This window comes from Lutjanus erythropterus, chromosome 18, assembly GCF_056507025.1.
Source record: "Lutjanus erythropterus isolate fLutEry1 chromosome 18, fLutEry1.hap2, whole genome shotgun sequence".
Lineage (NCBI taxonomy): Eukaryota > Metazoa > Chordata > Actinopteri > Lutjaniformes > Lutjanidae > Lutjanus > Lutjanus erythropterus.
The window spans coordinates 3,345,001-3,363,757 of NC_139334.1; the positions used below are offsets into that span (position 1 = coordinate 3,345,001).

The following is an 18,757-nucleotide window of genomic DNA, read 5'->3' on the forward strand; positions in this document are numbered from 1 at the left end:
AAAGGAAAATGAAACTGTGTGTGTGTGTGTGTGTGTGTGTGTCTATTTTTGGACTAAACAACATGTAAACAAAATGTAAACTCTTAGGCTTCTGAATGCTAGTGCGGGAACTCAAAGTGAATTTTATTTACATCTTTGAACAGGACAAAACAACAAACATACTACAAACCACATACAACCAGACGTACAGTAAATACGCACAGGCAACATGTTGGCACACACACAGACATGGGTGTACATGCACAGACACAAACAGGCACACAAAAAGTGCAGATCGACACACACTAGCACACGGACACATGCCCTCACACACAGTCAGGGGTCACAGCCACAGCAAGGCATTGTGGGAAGGGGGAAGCGTGTATAGCGTGTACAGTGAGTGTGTGTATCCGAGGGTACGGCAGTAAAACCTTGTGTAAGTGGCATGCAGGCATGCTGTGTGTGTGTGTGTGTTATGGTGTGTGTGCAGCTTGCAGGTCCATCACCACTGTGCTACGGTACTGAGGCTCTAACTGTGAAGGGGTGTGTGTGAGTGTGTGTCCATGAGTGTGTGTGTGTGTGTGTATTTCATAGTGCTCTGGGTATGATGGTGAAGGGCAGGATGGGGCTGCTGGCCTCCAGCTCCAAAGCGGTGAGGAAACACTCGGTGGCTGCGGCGGCGTTTCCCTGAGCCTGCAAGACCTCACCCAGGCTGTTCCACACGTCATGAGCCGTACTGAGGAGAGAGGAGAGGAGAGGAGGAGGAGAGGACACGAGGAAAAGAAGCAGAGAGGAAGGATAAAGGAGACGAGGAAGTAGCAGAAGAGAGCAGGAAACAGGGAAATAGGAAGACACAGAGGGAGAGGAAATAATAGAATAGGAAACAGGAGAGATGGATTAAGATGGGAAAATTGAGATGATGATAGAAAAAAGGGAAGCAATTAAAGACAAGGGGAAAAGAGGAAGGAGATGAAAGATCAAGAGAGGAGAGCAGGAAACAGGAGAGGAGGAAATAGAACAGAAAGTCAGGAGTGTGGAGAGGAAGAAAAAGGAAAGAGGAGAGGAGAGGAAATGGAGGGGGAAAAGAGACAAGGAAAAGAAAGAGAGAAAATATTGTTGTGAGGGCCCTAAAATATAACATTAGACTGACACACACACACACACACACACACACACACACACACACACACACACACACACACACACACACACACACACACACACACACCTACCTGTTGACCTGCACGGCATCCCTCAGGACCTTTTCAGACAGACTGTAGCGCTGCAGCTGGTGAAGAATCAGACCCTGTGAGAATAAAAAAGAAAAAGGGAGGAACAGGAAGACGAAGACAAGATGAAGAATGATTTTAAGTTTATAATCTGTTACTACGTGATGAATGTGGACTGCTGTGCATTTTAATTCAGTCCTGCTGGTGGTGATGATTCTTGTTGGAACTGAGAGACACTCTTATGGGAATTATTTAACAGCAACAATGAAGCTGCCTTGCTTGTAACATTAATAGTTTCATTGTTCCTTAAAGGAAAACTGCGGTGGCCTGGTACCTCAGTCCGACTCCTGACTGCTTCTCCCTCCCCTTTTCCTGTCGTACCTTCAGCTGTCCCAAACACTGAATGTATTGAAGCCAGAGAAAATATGAACAAATACAGAACAATTCCATTTTATTGGAGAAAGTAAATCACTGACATTTTGCAATGCAGTGAGCTGCATTATTTTTGTAAGCTATATCCTTCATGAGAGGCCACAGGTGTCCATATTTGGTGATGGAGCAAAAAAAACCTAAACCTAAATGCCTTCCACTTTCACTCACCCCTCCTTTCCTCACTGAACTGCTTGCCTGCTGCGGGAAGTTGGAGGAGAAGAAGACATACTTGCCAACACTGCCACAACAAAAATAGGGTGGATTTAGGTATCAAAGACTGTGAGTTTCACAGACTTTGTCTCCTGCATTCTGGTGACTTTTAGAGAATGAAAATAACAAATAAGTAAACTGCGACGGCATATTTACTGAATCATCTCAATTTCACTTTTAATTTTCAGGAAAGAATACAGTACAACTTGTCCCTCTAGCGTTAACTTGTGTAAATCTCTGGCATAAATTAATATTCATCAGATTTCTAAAATTCATCAGTTTTTCTTCATTCATTTAGTTTTTGCCCGTAAAAGAAAATTGATGTGGCAGATTTTAAAAAATGCATGCTCCTTTCCTTTAAAACTTTCCCTAAGAAATGGAAATTCTTCTTAGAAAGTCTGGTTTGGTGTAGCTGTGTTGTGTATAAATAGTAGATTTTAAGAGCTGTACAGTGCCAGAAACAGGACGTAATACTGACAAGGAAAAAAAGATGTGGAAATCTGTCAAAACTCGTGAGAAATACTAGACAATTTTGAGCCCAGGAGGAAACAGGGAGGGGACAACAAAAAACGGGATTCTCCTGGGAAAATCGGGAGGGTTGGCAAGTATGGAGGAAAAGGAGTGGAGAAATCTTCGAGATCAACCCAGTGCACGTCTGATCTAAACAGACACATACCACTTGTTTTTTTTTTTTCTTGTTTTGCAAACTGAAATACAAGTCAAACGAAGGCAAGAACGATGCAGTGGTTCCACTTCTTGGTTTTAGGTTTGTCAAACCGATGATTAAAAAGGTGTTATTCTAAGTTTGACTAAAAAGTACATATATGTACATTAAACAGAAGCACGGTCCTGATTCATATGTTGATTATTCATCTCTCTTCAGATTACAGAATATTCAAGAGGAAAACAGATGGTGTGAGTTGTGTGATTTTGGAAAAGTTGATAGTGAGTCTCACTGTGCACACTATGATGATTTGTGTCTACAATGATGAGCGTCAACGGCTCGACAAAACCCTGAAATATTCTGTCCTAAAAACCTGGAAAAAAAGGTTGTATTAGTGTATTAGTTGTATTAGTTTTTAGTTTAGTTAACTAAAATAACCTTAATCAGAACTGATTTATCCAAACATTCAGACTAAACGTCCACACTAACTAGTCTGGGATGGGCCTTGATGTGGTGAAACCTCCAGCGTGAATGTGCAAACAGGCAGAGTGTACAGCACTCTGCACGGAGCCAATAAGAAAGAACTAGAGGAGCGTACAGAGAACAAAAGAGGAAGACACTGTTAAAGAGGAAGACACTGTTCCCTCTCCTCACGGTTAGGTCTTACAGGGCTGTCCCAGCGGACTGTGGCTAATTACATAAAACACACAAACCCTTTAGGGCTGTACGGACCCTGCAGAGGACAAGATTTTCTTCTGTCCTCAAGAGACCAAACACAAGGACAAAACGTCACAGTCTGAGTGTGTGTGTTGTGCATTACCAGTCTCTGCATGGTCTTGACATGCGTCGGGTTGATGGACAGCGCCTCCTCGTACCAGCGTTTGGCCTCGTCCATGTTGCCCCTCAGCTCGGCTATCTGCCCCCTCATGTACAGCACGTTATGGGATGTGGGGAAGAGGTTGGCGGCCTCCTGCGTGCAGGCCGAGGCCTCAGCGGGCTTCGACATGCCGGTGTACACCTCAGCTAAAACACAGATCGCAAGCATGATCGTTGAACTGTGAGTGCAACAAGTTTCCTTCTGTTTTATTAAGATGTGGAACATGTCTGTCTGTTTGTCCAATCAACTGGTAGCTTGGCATAATTACAGCCAATATTTGACCAGCAGCCTCTATCTCATAAAATTAAAACTGCGCTTCCAAGAAATACGTCACATTTTTAAATCTCTCAACCTGATGTATAAAATGACATATTTTTACAGTAGCCTAGACATCGGCAGCCAAATCTAAATTTTATTATCGATAAACATTTAAAATTGCAAAAGGAAGAAGCAGAAAATGCAAGAGAGAAACGGCAGCGAAGAAGCATAACTCAATTTTTCTCCTTCAAATTGCATCAATAAGAAAAACATTTTCAGTATCAAGGTCACCTAATGCATTCAGTGTGCTGCTGCGATGAAGACAGACAGATACAAACAAAGAGCGAGACAGACGGAGGAAATGAGTTTGAACGGTCTGCCTGTCTGTCCTCTGATTGGATGATTATATTAGCTGTGTCGCCAAGCTGGAAATGACCACCTCTGACAGGAAGCAGCTGGAGAGATAAACAGGGGCATAAACAACCACTGTCTATGGCTGTGTGTGTGTGTGTGTGTGTGTGTGTGTCTGCATCTGTTTATGTATACTCTCCAGTCTGCTTATGACTGCGTCTGCTAGTGATGTAGAAATGAGAATCGGGGCTCCAGGGCTCTCCAGAGGAAATCTAATCTGCTGTGATTGCAGAGATCATCAAACTGCCGTTACGTACAGTCCTACGAGCCGATGTCAGTACACTCACTTTAACTTCAAGTCTGTGTGTTTGATGAAGTCTAAGCTAGCAGGAGGATAATTGGGGTGAATGTTAAGTTGAGGCGGATGATGCATTTCGGTGTTAGATAGTAGGTAAGGATTGATAACTGACTAATCAATCTTTACCCACACTGTGGACAAATTTAATAAATTTGGGGAAATACGACATTTACTATGGTGAATTTGCAGCCAAAATGCTTAGTTTGCTTTAGTTTATAGATGCAGCAATTAGTCGATTGATCAATTAGCTGATTGAAAGAAAATCAGTACCCAAATATTTTCAGTAATTTTTCAAGTCAACATGAATGAAGGGTATTTATGTTCCTTTAAAAAACACATCTTCTGATGAAACAAAATGGTAATTTTAGTGGTTTCAGAAATATCAATAAATATCAATACTGAATATTTCAAATGCTTTCAATATTCTTTTTTTTTTTAAACCAGTATTGATACTCCAGTTCCAGCTGTATGCTCTCACTCACTCTTCTTCTCAACAGCAAGCTGACACACACCATCGCGGTGCCCATAGTCCCACCTCCTCTCACTTACCCACAGCGCTGTCTTCTTCTCGTCACTTGTCTCATTTGCTATATCTGTTGTCATGTTATAGTGTTATTATATCTATGTTATAATAAAAATAAAAAATGTTACGCCTTCAAAGGTTCAATTGAAATGGTAGTGAAAATGGTATTGATTATCAATATTTTTCAAGGTATTGTATCAAAAATAGAAAGTTGAAAAAAGCATTTAGTATTGTGAATTACTCAAAGGGCGGCTCTGTCTGTGCTCTTTTCTGGGTTAGTATTAGTTTCTAACAGAAACTCTCTCAACAGGTTAGTGTTGATTCTTTCCCTCCCTCAAAGATGCTGTAAGCTATTCTGCAGCAACTAGTCTTGCTGCTGAGTGTCACTACCAGGTCGTCAAATACCAATGCTTTGGGCTCGGGGCTTGGGGCCCAAAGTGCAGGTATTTGATGACCTGGGAATGAGACTCAGTGATCAACAATATATATATAGGGGCTTTACGGGATTTATAGGCCTGAAGAGATAAACTTATCTAGTGTTTTATGACAAACTGCAAAAATGTATTGTCTGGTGAAGCTTCAAATTTATCTTGTGACTTAGAGAAGTCCTGACCCCCGAGGTTAGGAACCACAGATCTAAGTCACTCTGGTAGAACTATCAAGTGCATTCTAATATACGCTGATGACATTATTTGCTAACATCAAGAAACGTTCGCTACAGTTACTTCATACCAACTAGGGATTAGGACCTCCAGTGTGTTTACAAGTCTGTTGACTGATGTGTCCACACACACGACCAGAGGTGTGTTCCAAGACAGGTTCAGAGGGGCTAAATGCTACATGAGCCTGCAGGATGTAACAGGTCAGAGTTTTGTATGTCGTCAATTCTAACCTCAAATTCAGATCAAGGCTAACAGGGCAGAGACACGGTGACGATGGGATGTTAAAACCCTTCACTGAAACTCACAGAGGTCATTTTAGAGCATGTACAAATGTATTGCACAATAATCGGTTGCATTTTGTAACAGATGGCCTGAATGCAATATGTAATAAATTTCCCCGGATTTTGCAATAAATTATTACATATTGCGATGGCGTTACATAAAATTTTTTTATGATGAAAATATGATAATTTGGTGCATTATGAAATCATCTACCAAAAATGATACCTTCATTTATAAGAAACTATAACACTATAACAACAATATTTATTTTATAAATTCTGGCATTATTTTCAGATTTCAATTACAATTTGATTAGGTTTAGGCGATGAAACTAATTAGTTAGATAAAAACATTGGCTAGTTGCTCCATTGGTGAAAACTGCATTGTTGCATGTTGACACCTGTGTGCTAACAACATCTGCCTTTAATATATGAGATATTTAATTTAGCATAATTGTTAAAAATATAACATCTGTACAGATGAAGACATACAGTTTGGTTGGTTTTTACTGCTTGCTTCAAGTTTCATTATTACATTTCCATTATAAAAAAAGTGCAACTCTTGCATTTTTAATAACTACAGTATTATGAAATTATTCATTACAAAATACTGGGAAACGTATAAATACTGCATGTGCTCAACAGTGAGGTTCCACAAGTTAAAATTCCATTCATACTCCAAGTTTAGGATTTAGATTATTAGTCATAATGTCGTAACCATCCAAAATGGACTGACCACAAGACATGAGGTTGTGAAACAACAGCAACAGTGTTTTCCTGGGAAACTCCAGCAGTGTTTGGTGGATTAAAAACTAAACCCGACCTTCAATCAGCAAGAGGTTGAGTAGATAATGACTGAATTTTCATTTTGGGGTGAACTGCCTTCTCAAGAAATATATGTTTTATCCACAATGTCATAGAGAAGTACTCCAGTACCCACAATCCTAAAGTGTAACAGCTAAGTCTCTGATTGGCAGAGCTCGCTGTTACCATGGAAAAGTAGTTTCAACAGCAGGCTGGCTAGTTTATTAGCTAACATGACAAAAAGAATTTAAAAAGAAGCAGTATCATTCACTCTTAAAATAATCATGTATACAGTCTTGCACCTTTGTCTTCTTCTCCTCTTTTTTTCATTCCAAATTAAATGTTTTATGGCTATGATTCTTCTCATAGTTGGTTTGCTTGTTCCAGGCTTAAAACTCTTTATATAAGGATTTTCTGAAACATGAACTGAGTGAGCGAGTGGGAAATTTACTCCCAGAACAGCAGAAAAAGTGGGTGGTCAATGTTGAGCTCTATTCAGCCTGTTCATTATAAAATATGGGTGTTATTACTTGGTGTTAATACTTAATGAAGTGGAAAATTATTACATTTTGCATAGTTACTATATAATGTGGTGCCAACTGAATGTTAAGGTAACATCAGCATATGTGTTTTTACAGTGTTTTTGTATGTGGCTGTGGTCAGACAGGAACCACAATCATCATCTCATCTTAGGCTTTCTCACTCTGTAAATCTTATTTATAAAAATATACAAAAATCCAGTTTTAAAATAAAGCAAACCATCACAGTGCCTTTGTCTGTTGCATTTTCATGTATGTGCTGTTCATACCTGCATGCAGCCAGATCTGAGCCAGGGTCATCCAGGGGTGCAGGGGTCCCTGTTTGGGGGCGCTGCTCTGCAGGGACGAGGCGACCTCAGACAGAGCCTGCTCTACGCGACTGGCTGCTATAGATGTAGCATGAACCGAACCTGCAGGGACAGAATCAAACCGTCACGCACACAGTCTCCTTCAGGTACCTACTTACTACTACAGCAGCGTGAGGCAGCCATGTGCCACAGTGCAGGTTTTAACTCAACCAAACACAACAGCAGGTTTCACTGGTTCTCACAGCCTCAGAGAGAGAAGAGGAAGAGTGAAATCTGGAGTGTTTGGTTGCAGTAAAAAGCTCAAGATTCTGGGCCGACGTCGGCACAGTTTCCTGCTCCTGCACTAAAGCCTTTAATCAGTCCACACCATTCCACACGCTTCAGCACACAGTGTTATGGCCCTGGATTAACCAGGTCAAAACGAATTAATTTCTGCACCACCATGCATCAACACTGCACCAACCTGCACTCTGCTGATTAGTAACTGAAAGAAGTGGGTCTCTGATTTTGTCTCTGCATTTTAATTACATCAGATTATTACAGGGACGCAAAATGGCCACCACAAGGGACTGCAGATGCACACTGCAGATCTGTGAAAGCAAAGCATAACATAATGTCTGTGTTCTCAACTTCTATAATATTTTCCACATATTATCATAATCCTCTAATGTTACATAAAACATAACATACACATGGCTGTTTCTGTTATATATATAATCTTTTTGTTTGATCTTTTCATGGAGTCATACGAGTGCCATAAAAATGATTAAAGGTCTAGGAGAATAAGAAAATAAATGCAGAAATATAAAGAATAACTAAACAAATAAATAAGTAAATAAAAATGTGGACACAGAAATATAGAAATAGAAGGGAAATAAAAAAATATAAAATTCATTTTTTAAAATGTATATTTATTTGCATAGAAATATATTTCTATGTATATATATTTTTTTATTCATTTCTTTTCATATAATGTATTGTTTTTTTTATTGTAATTAACTTGTACTGTTCCCTGATGCGTTTGCTTGAATGAAACCCTGCCAGGATTCATGTGTTTTCTTTTTAAAGGAATAGCAAAAATAACGGGGAAAAGAATAAGAAAAAATAAAGGGATAAAAATGAGTAATGATGTGGAAAAACAAATTAAAACAATTTAAAACATACAGAAAAATGTAATAACTGACATGCAATAAATAAATCAACATATATTTTAACAAATATATACAGAAATAAATGAGAAAATTAATGTGAAAATAAATGAGAAAGGTTATCATTATTATTTTACATTTAGTTATTTATTTGATTTATTTACTGTTTGATTTATTCCTCATTATATTTCTACACTTATTTCCTTATTCTTTTACAATGTTAGTCTTTTTTATGGAAAAAAAAACACTCCTCTGACTCCATATTTTTGAACGTCAGTCACAACTGATTCCAATGATTTGGACTTTAATGTTAATGGATTTGGAGTTTGATGTTTTAGCTTTACAGAAAAGATTTTCTCAGTTGCTCAGTGTTTAATACCATATAATATAGATACTGTTATTATGCCATTTCTTTCTTAAAACAATTGGGAAAAGTAACGATTAAAACAGTGTTAGACTTACAAGTGGTTGACAACATTTTCAATTTTGGGCTTGCTTTGTTTTATTGAATTACCATGTCAATTGCAGCCTAAAGGGATTAGATAACATAAATATGTGCCTTTTATACAATAAACTATTAAATACATTAAACATGAGTGATGAGCGCAGCTCACTGGAATAAAAGCTTTACTTTAATAAAACATCTCCCCTCTGTTATTATTCTAGACTCCCATGGCGTGATCTAAACTCCCAAACACCCTTTCCTCCTTTCACTACATTGATATGAACTCTGTTGGTGTTTTAAGAGATAGAAACTTCCCATGTGTGAAAGATGAATAAGATAAAAAGAAAAAGAAAAGATATGAATATTAAAGCTCTGTGAAAGATGACTGAATTTAGGGGAATGACAAAAAGTTGCCTTTCTCTCTCAGATAACACAAAATTTCAGAAGCCTGGTTTGAAGGGATATTGTAAAAAGTAAAAAAAATGGACTTTTGCTCCTCCTCTTGGCTCTGTTTTCAGGCTTTTAACAATCTAACCCTTGATTCTGGCCAATCACTGGTCAGTAAGATAGTTAATTGCTGAGTTGAATTACCAGGTTGTCAAATACCGACACTTTGGGTTGATGGCTCAGTCTGAGCCAAGAGCCAACTGTCTGTGAGCCACCAATGCAAAGCGCCAGTCTTTGATGACCTGGGAAGGAGACCCAACAATCGATTATCTTTCTCCAGAGCTGCTTACCACACCTTAAATACTGACGAAAATAAATCACTCCTGCTTAGTGATGCATCAAGTAAATCTGTCTTCCAGCTTACTCAAAGGTTACAGAAAACTCACTGTTGATTAGACACTTTTCATCAATCACTCCATTTATCTTCATCCCACTTGTTTTTCCTTGCATTTGCCTCTTTTACCCTCCTGAATACACTGTTCTAATCACGCACTGCAACGCCTAAATCTCACATAGACAGTAAGGTCCTTGACAGCAATATGACAGAATAAAACTCTACTTGTTCAGTAACACAGTTGGAGAAAATGGTAGAGAAGTGGTTTTGTATGTTTTCATATGGATTGCTTTCACTTAAACCATTTTGTGCCCCTAAAGTTCAAGTCAATCTATCAACTGGATATTTGTACAAAACAAAAATCAATAAAACTGATAAACCTTGAGGCATTAGAAAAATCGGATTTTAAACATGGTGAAACAAGTTTATAGCCTTGCCGACAGGTTACTGAGGAAGCTTCCTGCAGTGGCTCGTGACTAAAATGTGGACAATTCACACAGCAACACATGCACCAAAGCTGCTCATTGAATTAAAGGAATACACTGACTTACAGGAAAAAATAACATTAATCACCACAGCAGAAGCTGGTGAGTGTATTTCCCCTCTGTGCTTCTGCCTCTGTGTAATGCAATTTTAGACCCATATATGAGTAGGTACAGTGAGCTCCGCTGGTAGCAAATGAATCTACTAACTTGATAACAGATGCACAGAGGTGAAAATAATGCATATCTTTATAGATTATTAATAGTATCTCGTCACTAATGTTTCCTGTGGACCATTTACTTATTATTTATTACTTCACGAAACCTTTCCACAGTAGCTTTCCATTATGGCAAATGAATTATGACACTTTGGTAAAATTACTGCAAACAGTTCTGTGTCATGCTCACTCTACTGTTAGTATTTGTCAATATTACAGCCACATTTCACACATGATTAGTGCTACAAGCAGGAAGCTGCTCAGTCATCTCCTTTCTAGCATTGCTCTGTATTTTTTGCCTTCCTTCAGTAAAGCAAAAAAAATACAGATCCATTAATGGTCCAGGCTGGTAATCGGTTTGAAAAGGGGGTCAACCGATTACCGGCCTGGACCATTAATGGATCTGATATTCAGCATGTTTACAGTTTTTTTTTTGTAATGTAATTTTTTTTTTTTTTTATCATTTAAAAACGTGTTGCTTTTTTTGTTTTAAGATAATGTTGAAAAGTTCTATTTTATTAAAAAAATATATGTTTAAAGGCATTTAAGTACAAATTTAAGTTTTGGGAGTTTTACTTATTTTTACTTTATATACTTTATAAAACTTTAGGGAGCTAGTTAACTGTAAGAAATCCTGCTCGCAGTTCTCTGCCCTTTTTGTTTCACAATAATGTTTTGTGTATTGTGTTGTAATTCATTCTAAAAGATTGCCACCAAAATCCAAAGTTGTTCCCTGAAAACTTTGACACTGCTTCAGTCTGACTAATAAATAATGTGTTTTTGGAGAGATATTCCCCTCAAGTCGTTGTATTCCTTTAATTGTGCTGTATTGTATTCTGTATACTGTACCAACAACCGGATAAAAACTGTGTACAATTCTCCTGGAAACTGGCTGCGGACATCACGTTAAAGCAGACAAGATATATGTACATATTTTCTCTGATATATTGTACATATATCCGAACCTCATTGGGAAAAGGAAAGTCAGCGGGGACCAAAAGGTGGACAGAACAATGGATGAAAAAAGGAAGGTCAGATGGAGGTTACATGACTACTTACAAACAGAAAACATGGAGGAAAAACCAAGAGTGTTAGCGTCCTGAAGGCCGCCTTGAAAAACGGAGGGATGGGAAAAAACAGAAAAGACGATTGTTAATGATTGAAAGAGAGAAAGAGACAGAGAAATAATTATGATAGAAAAAGAACGCTGGTCCCAAAAGTAAAACTGTAGAGCAGCGAGGAAGTTGTCATGCTTCAGAAGAGCCTTTTAGATCACACTGCGTAAGACATCCTGCTCCCTCTTGTGCCTTTTTCATACTGTAATCTGTAGTAGTAAAGACCGGAAAGTTTAATTAGAGGCTCATTCTTCTCTGCTTTTGTAATTTTCTTGGGTTCAAATTTGTTCTCACAATGAACAATTAAGACAAAAACTAAGTACTCACTCATCAAAGTTGTTCCAAACACAGTAACAAAAGAAAAGTCAGAGTTTCAGTAACTGCAATCACTGTGATAGACTTATAGTGAGAGTTTTAAATAATGTAACTGTCCTCAGGCTGACTGAGAACAATCATGTTCTGGAGAAAAAAATTAATTGTGTTTTTTTTAATGCAGCTAAATAATTTACCTAAATAATAACCATTATTTTGCAGAGCAAACATCATTAGTAGAAGAAATGGCAACAAGGAGAGACAACATAAGGTTGGAACCGGGAAACGAGACAAATTAATGTTGGCTCAGATGAAAAATCTTCACAGAAACCGAGCGAGAAAGTAAGGAGGAGTATGCAAAATAGTAATGAAAACAAGAGACAAACGGCCGGAGAAAAGCAGATACATGTGAAGAGAAAGTTAAGATGTAATTTTCTTACAGTTCTTTAAAAAAAAAGAACCCTGCTGATCTCTAAATCCTGCCTGCATCAAGTTTGGAGTTTAAATATGTGATGTGTGTCGACTGGGTAAGATCACCCGAGACCTTGATTAAGTCGCAAAAATGCAAAGCAACTGCAACAGGTCCATCAGGTCTCAACTGCACTCTAATTCACAGCACAGTGTCTGTTTTACATGTTAACATGTGCACATTAACAGCAGTTCTGAGAGCTACGAGTGACTATGAAGCACATCCAGCACTCCGGGGGGGTTAGTTAGCTTGGTTTTAAACTCCTTGTCCATGCTTGTGAGGTTTGAACGACCACTCAAATTCAAGATTCACCTCGTCAACAGTCTTGGTCATAAAAGAAGCATACTGTTTAGTTTTTGGGACATCAGCTCATTGGCCATCTTACTAGTTGAGCAAGTGATGAGAAAATTCCCAAAATGATCCACATGTCTCTAACAAACCGCTCACTCCAGTGCTCAGAGTTAACACTTTACCAAAAAGCTGTGATAGCAGGCCACTAATGTCATCCAAATAAGAAAATGAGATCTGGAAAACTATTTAAAATGACGGTGGGCAACGTTAATACAGGTATATTATATATAACTAGGTCTGACAGGTTCTGCAGTTTAGGAAATGTGATACAAAATTGAACAGCTACCTTGCAGCACTTCAAATAATCTGCATAGCTGCACTCAAGAGTCCAGGACTCAAACTTGACTTTAGTTCAGGAGTATATAAATGATTCAACTCAGGCTAAACAGACAAGTCTAGTTATGCTCAATATTTCTATATCATTTTTATTGTCAACAAATGTCACAAAAATAAACAATACTGGCATCCTACTAATAATGACTGTATATATTACATCTGATATATCCTATTCCTCTGTGCAATAGAGCACCACTGTCATCCAAAAACTAATTAAAACCACATCAGTGAGCCTCACTGTTGTCCTGGGTGACATTTTTCTTCATTACAACGACCATTAGGAACAAATACAATCTCTAGTCCTGTTTGAGTAACATTTGCTAAAACCCACCAAAATGAAACTATTTATTTTTTCATGTCTTTAGTGGCTTCATGGGTTTGGGGCCAAGAGACACAGGCAGGGCAAGGAAGTTAACTCTAACTAACTCAGACAACCCACTCATCAAGGTAATGAACCCATTAGATCACACCATAGTTTGTCTTTTTTTTTTTTCAACATATATTGAATTTTGCAGTTTTTCTTTTCATTTTTGTTCATAAGAGATCTGATATGAGAGATTACTGTAAATATGTGCCTTGGAGTACTCACAATAATATGCCACTCTAAAAAATAAAATTAGGATTGCCTGAATTATGGCTATATTTCACATAGGAGTTACAACTATAGTCTTCTACATGAGACACTGCTAGTTGACAAATATTTATCAACATACTGTATAACTCAGAGCACCAGGGCGAGAAGAAAACATTGTGAATCATCTCATTATTGAACACACAAGTTAACCGATGAGCCAATCTCCAAAAATCTTTCAGGTCACTCTCCAAACCATGCTACAGGCCGACATAGACGTGAAGGTGGATTACTATTGGAGGAGAGCTGGCGGAGAGTGACGTGGTTGCAAAAGGAGTGAGCCCTGGTCCTGATGGGCACAGGAGGAAGAGAAGGAGGAGGAGGAGGAGGAGGAGGAAAGAAGGATGGGTTTTTTGGTGGAGGAGGAGGCTGGAGGATGAAGACAGGGGAAGAAGGAGAGGACAGTGGGGAAGACAGTGGGGAGGACAGCGAGGAGGACAGTGGAGAGGACAGGGTGGAAATGGTGGATGGGGAGGTGGGAGAGGTGGGGGAGATGAGTTCGAAACCAGAGTGAGAGGAGGAAGAACCTGAGACTAAAACAAACAAAGGAAAGAAAACAGAAATGTGTGAAATTAATCAAGGAATAAATAAAGGAAAGAAACAGAGGTCACTGGTTCTCAATCTGCATATACTTTTTACAAACTGGATACAGTACTTCTAAAATGCTCTTGTATTGTAAAAGAACCAAAATGTTGCCAAACCAGGAATCAATAAAATATAGTGAGGGGAAACATTTTTCTAAGCACATTTTCCTTTGAAGGGACAGTTTAGATCATTTAATGTGGGGTTGTATAAGGTACTTATCCACAGTCAGTGTATTACCTACACTGCTGGTCAAAACATCCCCAGTTTGGAGAAACAGAGAAGAGTACCACCATGGACGCTAAGCAATGAACTGCTTGGATAGGGACAGCAACAAAAGGTATTTTAGCAACTTAAAAAAGGCCCACCAAAAAATAAATGAATAAATAGGTAAATATGTCTGAGTGTAAGCTTTACTTAGAATATTTTCACGGCTTAACTTTGCCATCAGACAGCCTTTTCCAACTGAAAACTGTTGTTATATAAGCCAAATATCATACCCTCCCCAAACAAACCAAACTCCATGGGCAAAATCACTAATTTTATCTTCCCAAACACAGGACTTGCTCATCTACCACTGCCTCTTTGTTAGTTAGTGCGTGTTATTGTGGGACATTGGTGTTTTAAAAGGATAGTTTGGATTCTCCAAAGTCATAAAATAACACAAACAAACTAAGAGACTGAGGCAGTGGTAAGTAAGCAACTCCTGTATTGTGCAAGGTAAAATTACACATGGAGTTTGGTTGGTTTGGGAGAGTGATATTTGGCTTTTGTAAAGGTGGTTTCCCATCAGAAAGGCCACTGACGCTGCCAACAGGTGTATATTGCTTAGCTTATGTGCTGGCACTCCTCTCCGCTTCTCCAAACTGGCAGTGTGTCAAATGGCATCTACTCTAGATAATACACTGACTGTAATACACCGAGGAATGAGGAACAATAGATCAATAAAAACAAGAAAGAGGAATCCATATCCCTCTTGATGCCCTTTTAAAAATTAAATCATCATTGACAATTGGAGAACTACAAAGGCATTATAGAAACTATTAGACAAGAGGAATGAATTGTTTGTGTGTGAGTCTATCTTTACTGAAAAACACTGAGAACAACAGGATTAGTTTCACAGTGGAGGTCCGAGGGTTCCTGGGTCAAACTTAAAAAGCGTGTGTGTGCAGATGTGTGTGTGCATACCAGTCTCAGGGTCACTGAAATCAGGCAGAGTCATGGCATTGAGCTGTCGTCTGTCTGCTATGGCTCTGTCCAACAGACTGCTGCCACGCCCGGAATCACTGCCACACACAGACACACATTATGTTTACTCACGACCACAGATACACACACAGACAGATACAGATACTCAGATAGACAGAACAAAGCAGAGTGCCAGTGTTTTTGTAGGCTGAATAAACTCAGCCTTGTTATAATAAAAGTGTTTACTTAGTACAGATTTACACATCATTCAATCTAAATGGGTTACACAAACAAATTCTTACATGGAGGTTAGCTGTTGCTCCATATTTACATCCAGTAGCTGCCAGGTTTAACTGTTGTGTAGCTAAGTGAATAATCAACACTACTGGCATTAGCAAATATATGACCCTTTTAGACTGAAAAGTGAAAGATGTAATATGAAATATGGTCAAGATATCTGACCTGACTCTTGATCAAAATGCTGTTTAATAATGATGTAAACTAGAAATATCTTAACTTAGATTTAAAAAAAAAAAAAAACACTAAATTTTGATTTATAAAACTATAAAGCTGAGTTCTCCTGCTCACAGAGCTGTGCCTACACATTCCAGAATGCATTGCATGCAAGCCTCCGATGCCCGCATTGCTGAGTACCATCACCCTAGCCAAACCTTAACCCTATTAAGCTATTACTTAGTTGGCCAAGGTAGCAAAAATATTCATCTACCGTGGTCCCTGGTCACCCAGAGACAGACTACAAATCCAAGCTGAAAGAGCTTGTAGCTCTTCCTTAACACCAACTACATCACTGTAACTGCTTTAATGACTACATTTACCATCAACACTGACTGAACATACGCATGAAAAGTGCCGAAATTTCCCTAAGTATTAGCAGTTAGGTTTTATATATTGTTTGGCCTCCTAAAACTGTTATTTTGGCCGGTATTGGTGCAACCCAACAGGGCCATAGATATGGTTTCAGCAACAGAGATACAAGTGACTGAGGGGGCTTTTTCCCCCTTACTATAAAATAATATTTGTTGCCTTAAAAAATGGCTAAATAACATAAGGGTGTGTGTCCATAGAGCATATTTCTGTGGCAGAAAAGTGCTGGCAAAGCACTTGTGCAGCGAGAGAAAAAAAAACACTATATGGACACGACCCCTGAGGCTACTGTTTCAAAATCAAACAATACATTTATTAATCAGAGCATTCAGATGAGAACGTAGCACTAGCAGAACACTAAATATTTATTATATATTCATGAACGATTCTCTGTCAAAAATCTCTCTCAGCAGTGCAGCTCACTCCAATATGATGTAAATGAGTTTGCTCAAATATGAGTAGGAACAAATCTGTCCTCCCACAATAGTGGTAGGGACATGTCACTACCGTCCGTATGCAAACCTACGCCCTTGAGACATGATTTAGTTAATCACTAGTTTGAATGAATGAAATTAAAACAAACATCAGGATTAGCATTTGCATTTAGGGAGTGTGTGTGTGTGTGTGTGTGTGTGTGTGTACCTGGGGTTAGTAAGGTTGTAAAAGCTCTTCCAGATTTGCAGCATGTGTTTACAGGTGAGCAGTGCTTCCTCTGGTCCTCTACACATCGACTCCAGCTTCACTTTTGTGTACAGCAGACTACGACACACAGCACAAACATAAACACACAATAAGATAACACTCTATCCAGTGAAACAGAAACACAAATATTTTTGCTGCATCCAAAATCACATACTATGCACCACATACCCAAAATACTGTTCAACAAATGTTTGTGTAAATAAACAGTCAGTATCTTTTTGGATGCACAGTTCTACATTTATCACATCACTTCCTTAGAGCCTCTTCGCCAGCTGGAGACACCTGACCATGGTAACCTGTGCCAATTCCAAACTAGTTCAAAAAATATATTACACCTTGCATTTAAATTAAAGTCTTGTTGTTGTTACGCCAGAGGTGAATTGGTCACGGTGCGCCTTTGTCTGTTATGTTGCTGTGCACTGTGGGATATTTATCTCGGCGTAGTGTCCATTGCTTGCATACAGTAATGTTTGCTCAAAAGAGTATGCATCTTACTAAGCAGCATGTTAGTACAGAATTTTGGACATGGTGTTTATGTGTGCTTTATATTAAATGTTGTGGCAGTGTGTGTGAGTCTTACTTGAAGTTCTCAGGGTACTCGGACAGAGCCATCTCTATAATATTGAGAGCGTCGTGGTAGTGTTTCTGAGCAGAGAGCAGCAGAGCCAGCAGATGAAGGGAGTGGACGTCATCCCCTTGAAGCTGCAACGCCTGTCGGACATAGCCTAGAGCTTCGGGGATCTACACACACACACACATACACAAACTACAGGTTTTCACTACAGTCGGGACACAAAGTACCATGTAAAGTAACAGATGTTCCCTGAGTTTGACTGCCTGGCATCCATTATTTTTATTCATACATGGTGATTTTATCCTGTTATTACCTGTCGGGATACAGCAAGCTGCAGTGCCAAGTAGAAGGCTGCTAGGTGGTCAGTAGGAGAGAGACTCTGAGCTCTACAGGGGAAGAGGGGGAGATTTTTTGTGTGTTCAGACATGCTGAATAAAAAGTTAAATAAGATTAGATTAAACTTTAAAGATCCCTGTGGGGAAATTGGGTCGCTACAGAAGCAAAGACGGCAAAGTAATGGAACATGTAAGAAATCAAACCAGAGGATATTTAAACAATAAATAATGCATATTAAGACCATTTCACCTTATTAATACATAAAACTCTGCCTTCTTAGTTGCAGACTTTATCACAGTCTCAAAGAGGAATAACACATGTAGAAACAGCATCAATGTTTAAAGTGTGTGTGTTTTGCAGGATCATTCTCAGAACATACACATGGATGGACAGCATATAAGTCATACACTATTCACAGCGATGACATACTGTGCAGATGATACAGGTAAATATAATGGACTGATGAGGGAGTAAATTCATAGCAGTTTTCTAACATTTTGTCAGACTGTAAAGCAGTTTGTGCTGTGACACAATAATTCTGAGGGAACCGTGGGTGTGAAGGAGAGAAAACAGAGAGCAGCATGGCTCAGTCCCAACCTCTGGAAGGCTCCCAAAGCTTTCCTCTGGTACTCCTCCTGTGTGCTTCGCAGTGATGCTGCAGAGACGCAGAGAGACGGAGTCAGGGGCAGAGTGAGAAAGACAGAATGCAGTCAGGTATGTTATTAAT

At 38.9% G+C, this 18,757-nt stretch overlaps 1 protein-coding gene across 4 annotated transcripts in view; it reads right to left on the reverse strand.

Annotated features, from left to right (window-relative positions):
• Positions 1 to 104: 104 nt before the first annotated feature.
• Positions 105 to 18,757, reverse strand: part of ttc7b (tetratricopeptide repeat domain 7B) — a 33,588-nt gene continuing 14,935 nt past the window's right edge. The window contains exons 13-23 of one of the 4 annotated variants that reach the window (XM_084742162.1): positions 18,628 to 18,685; positions 18,008 to 18,080; positions 17,701 to 17,861; positions 17,061 to 17,177; positions 15,534 to 15,631; positions 13,997 to 14,296; positions 11,609 to 11,659; positions 7,437 to 7,577; positions 3,335 to 3,537; positions 1,212 to 1,285; positions 105 to 715 (exon numbers count right to left, since the gene is read on the reverse strand). In XM_084742162.1, coding sequence (XP_084598288.1) covers positions 568 to 715; positions 1,212 to 1,285; positions 3,335 to 3,537; positions 7,437 to 7,577; positions 11,609 to 11,659; positions 13,997 to 14,296; positions 15,534 to 15,631; positions 17,061 to 17,177; positions 17,701 to 17,861; positions 18,008 to 18,080; positions 18,628 to 18,685 — 1,424 coding nt within the window. In that variant the 3' untranslated portion in view covers positions 105 to 567. The remainder of the gene's footprint in view (positions 716 to 1,211; positions 1,286 to 3,334; positions 3,538 to 7,436; positions 7,578 to 11,608; positions 11,660 to 13,996; positions 14,297 to 15,533; positions 15,632 to 17,060; positions 17,178 to 17,700; positions 17,862 to 18,007; positions 18,081 to 18,627; positions 18,686 to 18,757) is intronic. The other 3 variants (XM_084742163.1, XM_084742164.1, XM_084742165.1) reach the window with 3 other exon arrangements.